At 44.9% G+C, this 18813-nt stretch overlaps 1 protein-coding gene across 3 annotated transcripts in view; it reads left to right on the forward strand.

Moving 5' to 3' along the window:
* The window catches only part of F13A1 (coagulation factor XIII A chain), a 66079-nt gene that overhangs the window by 2108 nt on the left and 45158 nt on the right, over positions 1-18813 (forward strand). For all 3 annotated transcript variants that reach the window (XM_026843643.1, XM_026843644.1, XM_026843641.1), the window contains 3 exons: positions 612-763; positions 6511-6699; positions 17961-18212. In XM_026843643.1, the coding sequence (XP_026699444.1) occupies positions 613-763; positions 6511-6699; positions 17961-18212 (592 nt within the window). In that variant the 5' untranslated portion in view covers position 612. The remainder of the gene's footprint in view (positions 1-611; positions 764-6510; positions 6700-17960; positions 18213-18813) is intronic.

Raw genomic sequence — 18813 nt, forward strand, 5'->3', positions numbered from 1 at the left:
CCCCCCCCCCCCCCCCCTTCTTTTTCAAAAGTGAATTGTCTGCGTAGAGGAGTTAGCCTTTTAGATATTGGGTGTTTGTGCATAGGGACAAAAATACAATTCTCCAGTAATCATCCACAGACTGTTGTAGGCTGTAGTATTTGGAATGATTGCAGTATAACTTAGAATGTAATTTTTGTTAGAGGGAGGTAGTGTGTGATGCACTTTCTGGAAATATAATTTGCTATTTTGGATTCAATAACGCTGTTTTGGAGGGTGGGAGAGTTGAATGATTTTCTTGTTCTTTTACCCGAAACTCCCTAATGTTTTTAATGTCCTGCTTCTCCTGGGCAAATACTTCTATGTTAGCTTCCCTCTTCTTCTCCCGTCCCCTTCTTCTCTTATTCATGTGTTTTGACAAACACAAAATGCCTTCCAATCCTTAGAGAGCTGTACTCCATCATTAGACTGATGTTTCCTGCCTCTCAGTTTTTATTTATGTGGATCTGAAAACGTGTAGCTCACTGACACCCCACACTGGTTTTGGTTCTTCCCATCTTACATGTGCCATGCTGGCTCTTGTTTGATTTTTCCTTGTACTCTTCCATGGAATTAAAACATTTTTAATACAGGATGTCTGAAACAATGAGCATAAATGAGGAGAAGAAGAGACCTCCTCTGAATGGGAGAAGAGCCCTCCCATCAAACAACTCCAATGATGAAGAAAATGAGGTCCCTGAGATGGAGGCTTTTGGATTGCTACCTAGAGGATTTAATCCAAAAGGTACAGTGTACAATTAAGTCATGAGTCTATTTTTACATCTTCAATACTCAGCTCTGCTCAGGTCTGTGAATTAAAACCAAATCACTTTTTTCCTTACGTGTTTTGTTCTCAGATAGCTTTTATTGCTGCTCATGAAAAAAACTTGCTAAAAACACCAATGTACATGGAAATGTTACCGCAGGTTATGGGAGGGCAAAGTGAGGAGTGGAGAAGCTGAGTGACCAGTTTTCAGCTTGAACTGTGGGAGTGGTTAAAAAAAGGCAAGAATGGGTTTTCCCAGTTAGATCACAATCACCGAGTCACTTTAGGACCTGCTGTCTTCAGGCATGGCTGTGGCAGCACTGGGGTGAAGGGTTCAGGAGGAGCCTCTCTTCTTGATGGTCCTTCTGGTTTGTACAGCCTTAAACTGACTGTGAAACTACTGCAAAATGCAGTCTGGCAGGGAAAACTTTTGGTAGATGTTCAGCTCACTCATAAAAATGAATGCGAAACTAAAAGGAATCCCCATATTTTTAATTATTGTCCTGTGAAAAGTGTTTCAATTGTTTAACTGGGAAGACTAAACAATATTGTGGTAGGGGATGGGCAAAACAAACCATATGCTCAGTGCCAACTTTTTGGAGTGAACCTGAAAAAAATAGGTAAGATTTGGTTTAAAGGAAATTAGAATTGGCTTCTGAATGAGTCACCAACCAAATGACGTTAATTTTTTGGCCTATTTGAAATGAAGAGCGGAACTTGTTGAATGTGACAACTCAGGGTAGCCATACGCAATAATACTTAACGCTCATATGGAACTTTTCATCCAAGCATTAATTACTGCATTTTACACAGAGGGAAACAGGCAAAAAGATTTTAAGCGACAAGTTCAATTTTTTTTATTGCAAAGCATTATTTCTGGAATCCTAACCTTGTGCCTTAATTGCTTTAAAAATAATTTATTTTAAAAAATGCCTGAACAAACCAACTGGCATGTTAAGACTGTAGTAACTTTGGTTGAACCTTTTCAAACAACCCTGTAGCTCTGGGGCAAGTAAGTGTGCTTAAATTGTCAAATGTAATGCAATACAGGTCCTGACTGTACATCATTTCAAACTCAGTATGCTCACAGAAGCTGGTGATGTGTAAGAGTGTGGGATACCTTAGAAGGAATGCAGCCTGTAGCTAAAGCCCACCAGTAGCAGGAGAAAGATTCCTATTGCTTTTTGATGTGCTTCACATCGTGCTCTGAATGAAGTGCAGTGCTGGTGGGCGGGAGCCTCTTGCTTTTCAGAAATGCAATGGGAACAGGAATGTCAGGTTAAGTGAGTTGAGGCAGGAACCCAACATGTGCTTAAGGTGGTGCTGCTGGTGAGAAAAAGAGCCCTTGTCCAAAGCAAGAGTTTGTGTGGCCATAGGATAAACCTGGCTATGGGACTGGTACGGCCAAAAAATAAAAACTGTGCATAACAGCAGAACTCCTTTTGTACATCTGGATCAGCTCTGCTGTGCAGTTCAGCTCTGCAGTGTTTGTAGCAACAATGTGCAAGGGGTGACGTGAAGGGAAGGGACTGCAGCAGCATTCCTATTTCAGTGCACATCAGCTGTGATCTAGGTCTGTGATACCAGCTGATGTAAGCATGGTCCCTGGACACGGTTTTGAGGCAGGATGCTTAAGTCACCTGTCAGACCGTGTTAAAGGTTTAGAACCCAATGGAGCTCAGACTGGGGTTTGCATTCAGGGGCTGAGCCTGCCCAGAGCTCTCACAGTGTTTTGCTTGGGGCATAAAGTGAGTGGCTGCAGGCAGATCGGGAGCAGCAGAGTATGATGGGCCTCTAGCAGCTGTGAGCAAATCCTTGCAGAGGACTGCTTGTGCCACCTCCTTCCCCTTCTTCTGCACACCTCTACACTTCTGGGTTGTCCAAATTTTGTGTAGTGGTTCCCATGTTTCATTGCAATAACACACTGCAAAAAAGCATGCAAATGCTTTTACCCCTGCTGTTACAACTGAGGTGTTTTGTAGATTTTGGATTAGGATTGGATGCCTGCTATAGACATCTCCATGTCCGTGCCTTCAGCCGTGTCCAATCAGAGTCAACACAGAGCTGTCCAGTAAGTGGGGGTGAGGGCACAGGCTGTCCAGAGAAGCAGTGGGTGTCACTTCCAGGGTGATCTGTACCCTTCTCTCAGCTCCACTGGCTGCAGCAACCAGCCGCCAACTGGACATAATAGGAGCCTGCATACCAGGCTCACATCATTTAGATGCCTAATTTTAACTGAGTCCTGTCCTTGATCTGTGCAGTGTAGGTGTCTACAGCTGAGCTAGTCACCCTCATTTCCCTTGACAGCCAACAAAGAGAAACAGGCATTTTTAGGGTGTGATTCATTTGACCTATTTTAGCTGCTACTCTAGGATGAGGTAGAACCCTGTGCTCGACTAGCTCTCTGCTGACACCCACTCCTATTCCGCTGAATCACAGCCGGAGCGAGCGGCAGGGGCTGCCAGGGATGGCTGCTCCCCAGCCCGGTCAGTGGGCTGCCTGCTGCCAGAGCCCGGCTTGCTTGCGGAAGGGAGATGCTCGGTGAGGAGGACGTGCAGCCCCCGAGTGCTTCTTCAGCAAGAAGCCCGTGTCTCCATGAACACGCCTGTGCTATGTCCTCCCCCTGGCTCTTCCTAGCCAGCTCATCTCACTGCAATGTGCTACGAGTGGGCCTGGTGCTTACAGCCGCTCGGTGGGAGGACGCAGCCCCGCGGCCCCAGTCTGCAAGCTCCCCACGCGCCCTCCTTTGCAAAGTTTGGTGACTCGCCAGGGAATCGTGCTTCCCCTATTAGCAGAGTGATGGGCACCTCCCTTGGAAACTCACTATTCAGTTTGTAATCCAGAGCCCTTTTCTCTCTGGTCCTTTTAGAAAGCCTGATGTTTGAAGGCTATTCTTGTTATTCAAAAAACAGCTCCAGCTTGTGCTCATTTATTTCCATGCAAGCTTAACATTGCGAAAGTTTTCAGAAAACCTCAGGCTGCTGCCTCTCGTGCAGCAAACCTGCTTGTTGTAGACAGCAGACCAGGCTAGAGGCAAACCATCAAATGGATCTGACTTCAAAGGAGGCCTGATGGCTACCTGTCCCTCACGAACAGATGAGCAGTGATGTGCACATCATCTAGAGCCTGCCTTTTGATTGCACCCTGGTGATGGTGTTAGTATATCCCATTACCCTGATCATCTTCTGTCTTCCATAATTACCATTACTGTAATTAACACAGGTTTGGTCACAGGTTGTTTTCATCTGGCAATCTTAATTTTACCACTAAGAGTGAAAGTGAAATGTTTTCTGCAGATGTGTACGGCTGCATTTTGACAGGAACCATGTAAAGTCCTGAGATAAAATGAAGCAAATGCTGAACTGACGGCCCAGGGTGGCTTACCTCTGCAGTTCCTTGAAAGGGAAGGGCAGGGTCACTGTTGCCTTTTATTTCAGAACATGAGATGAAAACACAACAAACCTTCAACTCCATTTTTATGCCTCCTTGGAAGGAAGGAGGAGCTGAGCCAGAGTTACTGATAGTTTCACCCCACACAGAGCCCCAAGACATGCAGCTTTTAGATGCAATGCTTTCAGTCTGGGACAGGTTGGGAGAGAGAATGGGAGAGACTCGCCCCTGCCCCCGCTTTACTCCCTCCTCTGGGAAATTCCTGCCTCACATAATTTAATTGTGAGCTTTGTCAGTGTTGTGAGTGAGCATTGGTAAGTTTTGCAGAGAGGGAGGCAAAGACATGCCCCGCTTCACAGAGGTGCAATGAGAATGATTTCTGAGCAAAACACATTTAATGTTTCACACATAAACCATCTCTGTAACTTCAGCCAGTGCTAACACCAGTGAGGATCTATAGAAGTTACTCCAGAAGCCTGGCGAATTGAGCAGAGAATAAAAGTGACATTGCCATGGGACTTCAAGCCTGACTCAAGATTGAACAGGCTATTTCAGCCTTTCTGCAGATTAGGGCTAGCAGGAGGCCAATAGTTTTGTGTCCAGCTGTCCAGGGTTTTTCCTTTAAAGGATCCTGCTGGGTCCTGGAGCAGTTTCCTTCTGTTTCCCGAAGGGCAGGGCTATGCAGGTGATGGTGACAATGCACGAGCAGGACCTGCTCCTGCTGCCCTTATGTCTCCCTCTTGCCTTAGCTGTCACCCAGAGCACAGGCTGGGTGGCTTGGCTGGGGCAGAAGGACCATGCTGTCCTCCAGGAGTTGCTGCTTGCAGTGCTCTGCTGATGTCTTGAATGCATCCCTGCAGAAGAACAGAGGTAATCACACGATGCTGTAGCCTGGAGGCTACACACCCGAGAGGGAGCTGCTCTGCTGCTTGTCCAGAGCAGGCCACTATGCAGTGTCCCCCTGCCTTCAAGGAAAAGCAGTGTGCAAAGCTCTTGTCTGAGCTTTTGTGACATGGCCCACGTTCAGCCCTCAATGACTTGAATATTCGACTCGTTCGCTGAGCACATCATTCCTGCTCACGGTGTACTCAGTAGCAGGCCAAATTAGCCACCATCACGAGTACACGCAGCTCCACCAGCTGCTGTAAATGTGCACCTCTTTTTGCCAGGCATGAGTTTGGCTCTGTCATCGTCAGTATAAAATGCAGAAATTAGCTAGTTTCTAACTGTCAGCACCTGGAAGGACAAGCTGACAGCTGCAAATCAAGCTTTACTCTTCTGTCTCTCTCCTAGTGGTAAGCAGTAATGGTCCTCCTGGCAGAGGTTTCTTGCTTATCTGCCCAAGCATGTAGGTGAAAGAATGATGTCCAGTTCATTTTCATGTGGTTGCTCATTGTGTGAGAAGACTCCTGTTGTGAAGATCCCTGGTATGGTGCAGTCAGTCACATAGTTCATGGTGACTACAAGTGCCTTTGGCTATCCCAATGCCACTGGTCATTAGCTGAGCAGACTAACTTTTAGCACTGGTAGGCTATAACCCTTTAGACAGCCCTAATTTGAAGGGAGTGAAGCTTTGCCCATGCATGTTATAGATACCTACTGCTGTTTGCCTGTAACTCTATGTTGTAATTATATACTGTAATGTTATATTTAGTTTTCATAAGAAGACACTAATAGCAGTGGAGGTGTACTGAGAAGCTGAGTCTAGACACATGCAGTACACCAAAATCTTATTTAATACAGACAACCTAAGCTCTCAGCTGAATGCAGGATCATTAACTGCCTCTCAGGCTCTCCAGCACTCGATAGTAGTAGCGCTTTGCAAACGTTAATGTATTTAAGCATCACAAACCCCCTGTGAATTTGTATTTTACAAATGGAGGGCTGCAGGAAGGGAGATGTGAAGCCACAGCTGTCAAAGGCCCACTGGTTGCACTGGTAAACTAGTGACAGCAAGGCCCAGACTTGCAGAAAGCTGATGCCTAAAGGAAAGACAGAGCCCAACTCTCCTTGGGGACATTCAGCTTTCCACCCATAGCAAACCTGCTCTTTCTGCAATTGTTTTTGCCATTCAATAGAAGCCTTGCAGCCTCTGTAAAAATGGCAGGTGGACAGAGAAGTGTCAGTCCATAAGTCCCCACTCAGCCAAAAGAATGTAAGCCCCAAACAAATCCAGGATGTAAGCCCCAAACAAATCCAGCATGCTCCATTGCATGGTGCTTCTCGATGAGGCAACGCTGGGGAAGGGGAGAACAGGGCCTCTAATGATGTTGATATCAATATTGATATTCCAACATACTGACTCCTTCACTCTGTTCATTTATGCGTGTCTGCAGATTACCTGCGTGTTGTGGAAATTCATATGTTCAAGGAGCCCCACGAGATCAACAAGCAGCAGCACCACACTGACAAGTACTACAGCCCCAAGTTGATAGTGCGTCGGGGACAGTCTTTCCAAATCCAGATTGACTTCAGCCGCCCCTACAATCCAGAGACAGACCAAGTCTGGTTGGAGTATTTGATAGGTAAGTGCCTGACAAAGGCTGTGTTGTACCAGCAAAGTAAGGTTGAAGAGTCTCTCATAAACAGTTATGCAGCAGTACTTAATGGCTGGGTCTTTTCCTGTTATGATTGATAAACCGTAAAAACAGGCTTAACCATAGGCAAGGAAGTGCTTTTCTAAACAGGGTCTGAATGCTTACTTGGGAAAGTCAGCAGAAATGCTGTGAGAGAAGAAGGAGCCATATTTGGGGCTTTCTGTTTAGCAAGAAGCTATACTTCATTGAGTGTTCAGAGTTATCTCTGTTAATGTTGTATGGCAGTGCTGAAAGGTAAGTGGAATGGGCAACATGTTTTATCAGTGTTTAGGAGATGAATGGGAGGAGGAGTCTACTGTTTGAGGTGGGAGAGATGACTATGTATGAACTGGGATAACAAAATGTTGAGTACACAAGGGGGAAAAATTATGCAGGGTGGAAGAATAGGAGGGCCTGCAACTTCGCAGTCTGCATTTACAGCCAACTTGGAGTTGTTCAGAAATTGTAGCTTTGAGCCAGGGACTTACTCAGGGCCACATCAGAGGCTTTCTTGATTTACTGCAAAAAGAGCAAGAAAGCCTTTTTCCTCTCACTGACAAGATCTTAATCAGAGACCCAGGTCCTAATGTACCTGTTAGCTCACTGAAGGTATGAGATTGGCGAAGGGCATGACCTTGCTAGAGGTGGGGAAGAGCAAGCGACAGAGTGGGGCTTCCTGCTGTGCTCCAAAGATGGCCCCACTGAACACTGCTCCCTGCATCACAGCTCTGGGAAAGCCCCAGCTTCGTCTAGAGTGATATGGGAGTTTCTGTGTTAAGACGTCAATGTTCCCCTTATAAACTCTTTAAAGTAGGTTTAAATTGATGTTTTAATTTACTTTCCTGAGAGATGCAGTTCCGAAATTTGTAGCATTGATTTTTTTCCACCGTTGAATTATGATGATGTAGACATTTATTAGATTTGTTGCCTTTTAAAGCTAGATGGGTGTTTATCTCTTAAACATATGTGCAGTGAAAAGGTTACTGTCTGCACATTTTTTTTCATGGGTCTCTTCTTTCTAATTTAAATTAGGGTTGGGAGGCATGTTATGACAGTCCAGTGAATGATTGGCTGAACAGCCACAAGTGCCTTTAAAAATTTAATATGCATAAATATCATTAGTTCTTTTGGGATTTAATTAAATTCAAGACTGTTCCCTTAATCTTTATATGTTTAAAACAAACAGCTGTAGTAAGAAGAAGTGGAAAATGGAACATTTGTTTTTTATTGCATTGTGTGCAGTTTGTATTTGTTTTAATCAACTATTCTATATTGGAAGAAGAAAGTTAACACTTCTTTTGACATTGCACAGTCCATTTAAGAGAACATATTCACTTATTTTCCTGTTGCTCTTTCCTAACACATCTGTCCATAGTTTGTACCTGGAATCTCTAAGCATGGATAAAAATCCCCTCATCCTCTGCTATGGTAGGAATGGGGTTAGATGCAGCCCGAGCCAGGGAAGAATTTGCAACAAACTCAGCTCTGAATGATTACTTTGGAGTCAGCCCTGAGTCTGTGGTTGGCTTCTGCTCCCTGTTCTTCACTGTTACTGTCCTTTCTGTGAAATGGGAACAGTAAAGCTGATGTCCCATGTTTGGTGGCTGGCAATCAGCTGAAGGAAAGCGCTGCATATACAGGGTAACACAATGCTGTTGTCCTCCACTGCTTTTTAAGTGTCTGCTTCTGTGAGCACCACTACCCTCTTGCTACAAGGAATTTAGCTCACAGAGATTGAACTGGGAGAAGAGATGTTCAAGCTTCTCTTCTAGGAACTGGTTAATACTCAGTGCTCCATAAATGTTCTCCTTATGCACATGTGGTGAAAACACAGTACTTTGTTCTCAGAGGCTAGCAACGGAAAGCAAAACAAAAACAGTCCACAAAGGAGAAGGAAATTATTCAGAGATGATCTACTTGATTCTTGCTACTTATCCTTTTAGTGGCAAGTCCAATGTTTAATGCCCTGAAAGGGAAAAAGAGGAGATTTCCTGTACTTGGGAAAGGGCACTGAGTGCTCAAGGTTTCAGTGCTGTGCTCTCAAACCTTCTGCCATGGGGAGACATGGCCATTTTCATCTAGGATTTTTCTGTTCGTTTGCCTGAAGAGTGGGCATTCACCTTTCTAATGCCAGCTGCCTGAAAATCAGAGCCAAGTCCAAAATCTGTTGCCTAGGCTGGCTCTGTGAGCAGAGGAGGGAGGCAGGCACCTCCAGGTGGCAGTTTAGCCCTGCTGTCTTAAAACAGGATGAATTATTCTGGTTTTTTTTCTTCCTCCATTGACCCTCTCCCACAGACCAGGCTCTGACTTTAAGATCACCCAAGGCAGGGGAGGCGAATCCTACCCTTCAGTACTGTCAGGCAGAAGCTACGCCTAGGGACTGGCTCAGACAACAGCCATACAGCAGAGCCAGCCTGAGCTCAGAGAAGCTTTTTTGCATTGAAATAAGGGGTATACCTCCTAGGAAAGTGCTGAGTTTGAGAGACTGAAGTGATGGAAACACAGAAATATTGGCAAGTGGTTGTGAAATGACCTTTCCAAGGAGCTATCTGTGTGCCTGAGCAGTAGATTTCAAATGGTGCAGCAGAACTGTAGAATAGCCCCAGGCCGGAGGGACCTCCAGAGGTTTCATGTCCAAGCCCTTGCTCAAATCAGGTCCAGCTTGCTCCGGCTGCTCAGGGGCTTGCCCTAGGAACAGGTTTTAAGTATCTCCAGGGGTGGGGAGGGTACCCCAAGCAATGCGTAACAGGCTGTCCACGAGCTGTAGAATCTCTTGTGTGTTTCAAGGTGCTGTTTTCATAAGGTACAAAGATGCTTTTGTTAGTGACAACTGGCCTTGGCTCCCAGGGAATTCAGCTGGAGCTGAGAAAACTCAATGTCTCTTTTTGCAGGGCTGTGCCTATAGTGAGGGCTGTTTATACAACAGCACTGTACAGAAACTATTAGTGCCCAGCACTGGAAATTTCCCAGCATTGATGTTAATCCATCACAGAATTTTATCCATTAAAGACTAATTTTGCTCCTGAAAAATGTGACAATGGTAATGACTTGATCCTCTGTGTGCATATAACTATGCAGTTTCCTTTATTCCCTAAAATTTGGTTTTACTTCTCTTTTTTCCTCCTATTTTTACTTCTTTTGCATCATTAAAAAGATGATTAACAAAGCAAGTAAAGCAAGTACTCTGCTCAATCCTTCTAATTGATAATGAATCAAGGCTACCTGGGACAAATGCATCTTGCGTCATGTGAAACTAGGTCTGAAACACTCACAGAACAATCTTTAGTAACAATTTTTCTTAATCCACAGTTCATTTGAACACCGTTCACACAATCTAGACTTCATGGGTTAAATTGTGTAAACAGATATATATAAATATACAAATAATTCACCCCAATCTCTTGAAAGTCACTTTTGCTGATATTCTTCTGCAACGGTTCCTTATGACTAAAGTCCTTTTCGCTTTAACAGACTGTTTACCATAGAGTCATCATCAGTGAAACCGGCTGAAGTGCTAACGTGAATTATTCAGTTTTGCACATAATGCTTCATTAAATTAGGTCCATACTTGTCTGCCCAAGTATGGAAAGCAATGAATGTGCCAAAAAATCCACATGGAAAAATACCCACTTATAAAAAGTAATGGGATGTTATTCCAGTTCTTGTGCTGGACTGCAGCTCTGCCTCTGGACATGTGGTTTGAGAACTGCTCCATCACCACATATTTCCTTCCTTGCAGCCCACTTCCTGGCTTTAATGAGAGGAAAGGTGAGCATCACCCTTTGGGGAATACTCATTTTATTGGTCTGGGATTGAGATGAAAGAGCCACAAGAGAAGTGTAGATTCTGTGCTTGCATCCAGTTCCTCACAGAGGGAACAATTTCAGTTTTCTTGGAGCCCCAGGGAGTCCAGAGGAGCCAAGGACTCCTTCACCCATCTTGATCTCTTCTGACTACTGCCTTCATGGTGACAGGGATACTTTGTGCTGCTCTTGGCTTTCCAAAGTGTGGGGCTCAGCCTGGCTGAGCACGGCTCCTGCACCTGGGGCAGCCAGTTAGGCATGAGTGTTGCAAAGTTTCCAGTCACTGCTGCACTGGCAGTGATTTCTTTGAAAAAATAGATGTGTGATTAGATGGGCTTATATGGCCTTCAATCTTGCTTTTAGGAGTAGTTTCCTGTACGTGGCTGTAAATCCTAGAGTGGTTGATGAGTTTATATGGTGCATCCTTACTCTAATGATATATTTCCCCACATCCTCATAAATTGTTGTCTATTTGTATTTTCCTTAAATGGCTTCATAAATCTATATATATTGGTCTAGCCCTAAATATTATTATGAACATTTTATTCATTGGCATACTTCTGGAATGACCATAAATCCCAGTCCTCTACACTACTATCACATTTCCACACGTGTGCATGCGTGGACACCCACACACCTGCCCATATGCACTCTGCAGGCTTCTATAAATCATTGGCCTTTGGCCTGAGATGAGAGCAGAGACTTACAGCTCCTTTTTCTTCCAAGACCTGCTTCAGAGGAATAGTTATAAACACATGAATGCAGCTAAGAACATAAAGATGTTAGAGCTGATCCCTTGTGGCTTGTTTAGATGACACCAAATTCCCACTTATAGTCAGAGGGGCATCTGAGTACAACTAAATAACCAGGGGGCCCGATTCAGGATGTCCATGCCAGAATCAATGGAGCTCTTCATACTGTTCTACAGTGTCCACAGCCTTTCCTTGATTTCACAGCAATACTGGGACATAGGTTATTCCAGGAGGGTTGAGGTTTTGTTTGTTTTGTCAGGCAGTAAATCTTAGTGGGAAGTATCGGTACCCCTCTGCTGTCACCTGTCCTCCTCAGCAGCTCTGGGACAGGGCAGGTGGTAGCTAATGGAGTGGCTGGAATGTGAGGTGTCCCCCCCTGCACCTCAGATAAGATCTTGAGCTGAGTTCTGCTGGAAAAATTTGCTTATTGGAAAAAGTTGGATCATGATATTTTTAGTTGCTCTTGTATAATGCCAAGAAGGTTCCTAACTCTGGTGCTGGGGGCAAACTCTGTCGGTGTTGATATATAACACAATACTGAGAGTTTATTAAATCACTATATCCCCGTTTAATGAAGAACTACAAAAATTGAACGTAAAATACAGAAACTGCTGATGGTCTAAACATGGGGTCCCATTTTGGGGGAGAAAGAATAATTTATTAGCAGTGGAACACATTTTCTAGAGATTGACTCCAGACAGACAAGAGACCTGTTTTCCAGCTCTTAGCAAACAACAAACCTCTCTACTTTCTGAACAAGGACTTTGGGGCATTTTTTTTCCACCCCTCCAGAATTCCCAGCCAGACCCAGAGGAGCAGAGAAGAGGGAGTCCCTTGAGGTGCTCAGTGAATGCAGTATTTCATACAAAGGAATCTTTATCTTTATTACGCTCTCCTTTTGCACTGCTGCAGCAGCGTCAAATGGCACATAAAATATAGCTGTATTTTTTAATGGTTTTAATAGCTAAGGTGCGTGACTCCAATGTGTGCTTTACAACTGTAAAGTACTAGAAACATTCACTGCTGGGACAGAGTGGTCAGATGTTAAGGATTCCTAACTGGAGCCATGAGCAAAAATTATTTCAAGATATTTGGGTTTCCTACATATCCAAGTTTGTGTGCAGCACTTCTGAAAGCAATAGAATTTGAGGGGTGGGAGGAACCCAGATGTGATATTAAAGTGGTGGTTTAAAGACACTGCTGGCTTTTACAAAAATCTGTGTTTCCTTCTTGTTTCTTTTGATTGTTTGAGATTTTATTAGAGCATTTATCTTTTTTTTAACCCTTCCTTCCTTCCTTCCTTCCTTCCTGCCTTCCTGCCTTCCTGCCTTCCTGCCTTCCTGCCTTCCTGCCTTCCTGCCTTCCTGCCTTCCTTCCTGCCTTCCTGCCTTCCTTCCTGCCTTCCTGCCTTCCCTCCCTCCCTCCCTTCCTCTCCTTTCTCTCCTTGTTTCTCTTTTACCTTTTCTAATACTTGTCATAGTTCTTCATAGTGATTAATAAAGGCATGGTCCTACTATGCTAACACCCATCCCCAGGCTGCTTGCTACAATAAGGCTTACCTCTACTACACAGCTACTATACTTATGGCTTCCAGCTCAAATTTATTTATCAACCTGTCACAATTATTATACTTCCATGGCTGCCACTGAAATAGATTCTTTACCCTTTGTATGAAAGAGTGTGTCTATGTAAAACAAAGGAACTTAACAGAAAAACTTAACCTTACTGTCTGTATTGTATGCCCTGAAGGGAGACAGATTCCTCAACTCCTTTAAAGACAATCTTCTAAGAGGGTTCCAAAAAAAAGACCACTGAGAAATAGCTTTGTTCACCTTCCTGTCTTCTGAGGTATACCACTTCCATCGGGGAGGAAATGTCCTCTGAAGCTCACTGTATCTCTAATCTCTGTGCTACCAAATTTCCCCTCCTCCTTACAGAAAGTAAAACATCTACTCCCTTGTGTAGGGCCCATACAAGAGCACCCGTCAGTCCCTCCACAGGCTGTGCTGACAGCACAGTGCTAACTCAGCAGTGGCATTTAGGAGCTGTTTAATGCATGCACACATATGGCAGGCAATGTGTATATTCACTGGGGTTCAAGGGAAAAACTAAACTAGATAGAGATAGGGGCCTCCAGGGACTGGGCAGGGGAGGAGGATGAGGAGGAGTATCATCTGAGCAAGGCCTGGTTCCTGTTAGTCACTTGTAAGGAACAGCAGCAGAACTGGATAACCGGAGGAGGAGTGCTCGTGTTTTGCCAGCTGAACTTGCTGTACCTATCTCTCACTCTGCTGTAAATCCCTCTCTGGTGTGGCACTTTTACCCAGAATTAAACACAGCTTGCCTCCCTGTCTGACGAGCCCAGAGCTGACATGATAAGGAGCTAATACATATATTAAAAATAACTTGCTTTGAATGCATGTGTGTATAGCCACAGTTCTGTGTTTTAGATATCTCATTCTTTTCCTGCTGCATAAATAGACTTTGGTAAGGTTTAACAAACACTGCACTCCACTTTTTGCCCCTGTAAACTCTGTGTGTGTGTGTGTGTGAGACAGCACCTCATACATGCCCACATCCACAGATGCTCCAGTCATGGTGCATTTTGCTATGTAGACCTTCACTGATGTTTCTTTACATTCAAAGCCTTGTGATGCAGCACTGAGGGAGACTTGAGCTCCTTTTACAGCAACAGCAGCTATTTGGCTCCTCTTTTCCCAGGTGCCTGGAAACTCCAGAAAGTGTAGAGCTTTGCTGAGCTGCAACTGAAGTGAGCATGAGCTTTAGGAGCCCAGGTTGGATAGCTACAGAAACCAAGGTGGGATAGGATAGAAGTATCAAAGGGTTGCAGGCCTGTGCACTGTGCAGCAGAAGAACTAGTTGTTTGCGCCGTTAAACCTTCCGTGCAAGGGAGGATTCTGTAAAAATAATGTCTCTGGTGATATAAGCATCTAGCATTGAAATGCAGAGTTGGAGGCCTGTGAAAGAGGGTCACTGTGAATTCTTCCCTGTCCTCTTCTGCCTCGAAGTCAGGACAATCAGCAGCCCCTGCTCAGTGCCTGATATATTCTAAGTTGCAAAAGGAGCCTATCAAAATTTTACCCTGTGTTTGGTGGTAATAGTGCAGCAGCTTTCTGAGTGTTCAGGCTGGATTTCTCCATTTCCACGTGCTGTTAGAGCAGACAGGGACATCCCCAAAACGTGATGTCATGCAACAGCTTTGTCTTTCGCAGAGCAATTGGCTGTGAAATGTCCTCACGTGAGGGCCAGGGCCTCCTACACCCAAAGCACACATGAGCATCGGGGCGGGGGAGGGGGGCAACCACAAAGAACTGGCTGTGGAGCTGGCTCAGGCTGCCAACTCCTGGAGCAAATCAGAGCAGGAGAAATCCTGAGCCAGCTGATGCTGCTGGCAGAAGCGCCCTCCTGTCAACATAAAAAGAGTTTATCTTCTCTGCGTGGCTCCTGGTCCTGACATGCACCCAAACACCCTCCTGCCTCTCTGAGGGTTGGGTTAGCACCAGATACCCTGCAGAGAGTGCGCTGCCAAGCGTTTGCAGGCATTTGGTAATGAGTCTTTGGATAACGCTGAATCTTCTTCCTTAGAGACTCTTAACACAGAGAATGAAATCATCACTGCATGTTATCCCTTCTGAGCAAAGGTTGACATTACCAATACCCCAACTATGAGCCAAAGTTGGCCCTACTTTTCTACGGCAGCTGGAAATGTGTGTTCAAGCTGTAGAAAAAAGTCAAATGGCCAAGCCATCCTGAGAGGACTTCCCTACAATGTTGATAAACTTATGTAAGGATTATTTTGCCAGCAACCATAGCATGTAATCCCAAAGTTACTCAGCTTTATAGCGCTCTAGTATCAAGACAACAGATGTGTGTGTATGAAACTAGCGTGGCTGGTGATGTCAGGTGTCTAGATGTGTGATTACAGTTCAGCTCCACAAGCTCCTGTCAGGAGTAACAATTCCCTCCCTCTTCCATTTGCATTTTGTTTTTTTTTCAGAAGATTAGGGAACCTGTCCTCTCTTCAAAGACAACATTGGAAATTGCTCACTGTGCTCTTGAGGGCTCTTCCCAGTCTTCCTCATGGGTTCATGATTTATACAACCATTAGCAAGGACAGAACTCTGCTCATCTGTCAGAAGCAAATGTTGTTCTCTTGTATTTACTGTTTATAACATCTGCAGGTTATCCTGATTTCTAGGATATCCCTTCCCTGGCATCTCTGTTATGTGGGATGCAAGCAATACCCCAGAGTGTCTTCTCCTCATGGGTGAGCAATATAGTGCAGCAGTGGCTTCTCTCTCTTACGTTATGGGAGCAGCTGTGTGGAGCATGCATGGGCTCTGGGCAGAAAGGACCTTGCATGCTCCTCAGCAGCAGCTACAGGTGTTCCCTCCCTCCTGTCAAGCAGCAGGTATATTAGGGTGTCCTGTGGCTTTGCATGCAAAAGGGATCTTTGTTTGGAAGTGCAAATGGAGTTTTGGATGTTAGGGCTTCAGAGAAGTGGGAATACTGGAGACTTAGTACTTTGCAGAGCCTGCTATGAGGTGCCAGTGATGAGATTTCCATAAGGATGTCTTGCCAAAGGCCTCATGACCTCTTTGAGATTCTATCTGGTTCCTATAGGCAGATTTACTGGGGAGTGATTCTGCAGCCTCTCCATGTGTATGTGGTGCACATGGACGTGGTGGTGCAAAGTCCCTGCCACAGCACAACTCCTTGTGTCCCCATTAGGCTCCTACACTGATGTGCAGCTTCCAGTGAAGATAATAATGTCAGTTCCTAACCATGTTAAAATAGTAATCTCTCCCCACTCCTACCTTTCTGAAGGAGATATTTTTAAAAGTAGCACTTGTTAATGGTTTTCAGGGAAGTCAGTTCAATTACTTGGTTTGCTCTGCTGCTTTGTTTGCGTGGGCTGTTTTTTTTTTTTTTTTTTAAAAACCCAAACAATTATGTCAAAACTAGAAGCAAAATATCAACTGTAGAGGCAAGCTGGGTCATACCCAGTTGCACTACAAAGAACAAGGATATGTTCAGATCTCAGATCACAGTTGTTAGCAGGCACAAAACTCTCATTTTTGTTACCTCCATAGGCTCTTCTCTCTAGACTGTCTTTCCTTTGACAGCTGATATTTGAAGTGTCCGGTGCTTTATCTTCTAGTGTTTTCTATTGATTTTGCTCTCTTATCCTAGTCCTTTTTTCCTCTGTAGGTCTTTCTCTTCTGTTGCATCCCTCACTGATCTGAATGGGTTTCATGGGTTACAGCATTCCTGGACAACAGGGCAAAGTGGGCTATTTAGGTGCACTGAACATCTGCAAAATGGAAATTGATGTGCACTGAATAATCTCTTGGATGATGCAGAGTAGTCTCAGATTTCTTGTTGTGGCAGCTCACGAGATTCAGATTCAAAGCTGGAGTTGTCCTTTCCCAGAATGTAGCAGTGTTCAGATCTGGGATTATCTCTACATCAGCTGTATAAAAATAAGCAAGAAATTCAACGCCCTTGTGAGTTTAATTTTGAAGTTCTTAAATAGTAGGAATGAAAAATATAGAAGTCTGTCTCTCTGTCTGCCATCGTTGCTTTTCGCTACCCTATTTTTGAATGAGAGAGTCTGACTTTCAGCCTAAAATATGAAATGAAGAATAGATTTGAGAATGAGATAAGGAACTCAGCCTTCTCACAAGTGTCTTTTCTGTCTATGCTGCTGGTTGGCTTCCAGATATAGTTTGGCTCTACCTCAGGCTCAAAGGGTGTATCCTCACACAACTTTGAAAACTGGCAGTGTACATGTTTACATGTAGCCTATCTGTCTAGATGCTTTTTATAGTTGGCAGAGCAAGATAGGCTTCTCTGGTGTGTGACTTGTCTTACCATGAAGTAGACTATCACATGTGGTACTTTGGAGGTGTATCATACTTTGGGACCCATTGCTTGCAGACAAAGTTTGGCTATCCAACCCAGACGCGCTCCTGTATACTCTAGGTGTCCAGAGTTGGTTCCCACTCTGTCCATGAGGACTGGATGCTTGGGAGGAACTGAGCACTGGGTATCTGCTGGTGGACTGACTTGTATTTCTTCCATCTTTGTGGACTTGGCACAAAAGAACATTTGGTCTCTGCTTGTCAGTGCACTAATTCAGTGAGAAGAATTAAGTTCTGCTCTGATAAAGAGCCCCAAAGCCAAAGTCTGTGCCCTAGTGGGCACTTGTATGCTAGTGATGAGGGTGGTGGGTACATCAGTTACCCATGGTGTAGCTGACACCAAGGCAAGGAACAAGCTGGAGGGCAGCTCACTGCACTAGGAAACAACAATGAGCAAGGAAAGCCTGGAACAGCCCCTGCTTATGCTGCCAGGGCTACACTCCTCGCTGTGCCCAAGCCAGTGAGACTGAAGCTTGCTGGAGCAAGATGGATGGGGGTGTCTGCACAGGCTGCCTGTTGGGAGGTGTTGCATGTATTCGTATGGCTGTACTGCCAAGTGACCAGGCACTGTGTGAAGCAATGAGGGAGGCAGGTGGTTTCCGCCCACTAAAACTTATCATCTCTGTTGAAAATAAGATGAAGGGGCAGAGGATTGACATGAAATTAAGAAACTGTCAAAACAAGGCAAACCTTTTCACTTCTCTCTCCAGGTCGCTACCCACAGCAAAATAAAGGCACCTACATCCCAATCCCAGTAGGTAATGTGCTGAAACCTGGTGAGTGGGGAGCCAAGATTACACACAAAGAGAACAACTCCATTCGCCTGTCCATCATGTCCTCTTCCACCTGCATTGTTGGGAAGTTTCGCCTGTATGTTGCTGTCTGGACTCCCTTTGGCATCCTCCGGACACACAGAAACTCGGCAACTGACACTTACATCCTGTTCAATCCCTGGTGCCAGCGTAAGTACCTTATCAAAGGTTCACACTTTCTGCTGCCAGGCTTATTGGATTTTGGGAGGGGGTGGTCCAGGAAGGGGAGCCAAGGAGGTTGGAGACATGCCAGTTTGGGTCTGAAAATTATATAGTGATTCTGCCAAGAGGCAAATTTTTCAGGCTGGGGAATAGCCCTGCGTGAGTGGGGCTCCATGCTGTAGATCTGTGCCTGTGCTCTAGCTGCACTCTGCAGTTTTATGAGGCCAAGCCTGTGTTTACTAGCTCGGGCAGTGCAATGATGCTCCATTTCTCATAGTAAATATACCCCAAGGGTTTGCTCTGACTTTAACAGGCATCAGTGTGAGCCTTCTGCTTGCCTGTGTGTGCCTTAAACTGACAAGTCAATACGGGCATGGTTTTTATGGGTTTTGGTGTAGGGCAGGATGTAGCAGCGTCCCATACTCTGTTGAGTTACGTTGTTGATTGCCACATTTAGAATTGAACATCTGCAGCTTTTGCCTGCAGGAATTCAATGGAAGCTGCTACTCCTATACAGGTTGGATGAAGTCAACCTGCTGTGGCATCACTGGTGGTGCCTTCGTGCCACTACACAGCATTTGTGCTTATA

This window comes from Athene cunicularia (genome assembly GCF_003259725.1).
Source record: "Athene cunicularia isolate RWA chromosome 2 unlocalized genomic scaffold, athCun1 chr2_part1, whole genome shotgun sequence".
In the NCBI taxonomy this organism is placed as follows: Eukaryota; Metazoa; Chordata; class Aves; order Strigiformes; family Strigidae; genus Athene; species Athene cunicularia.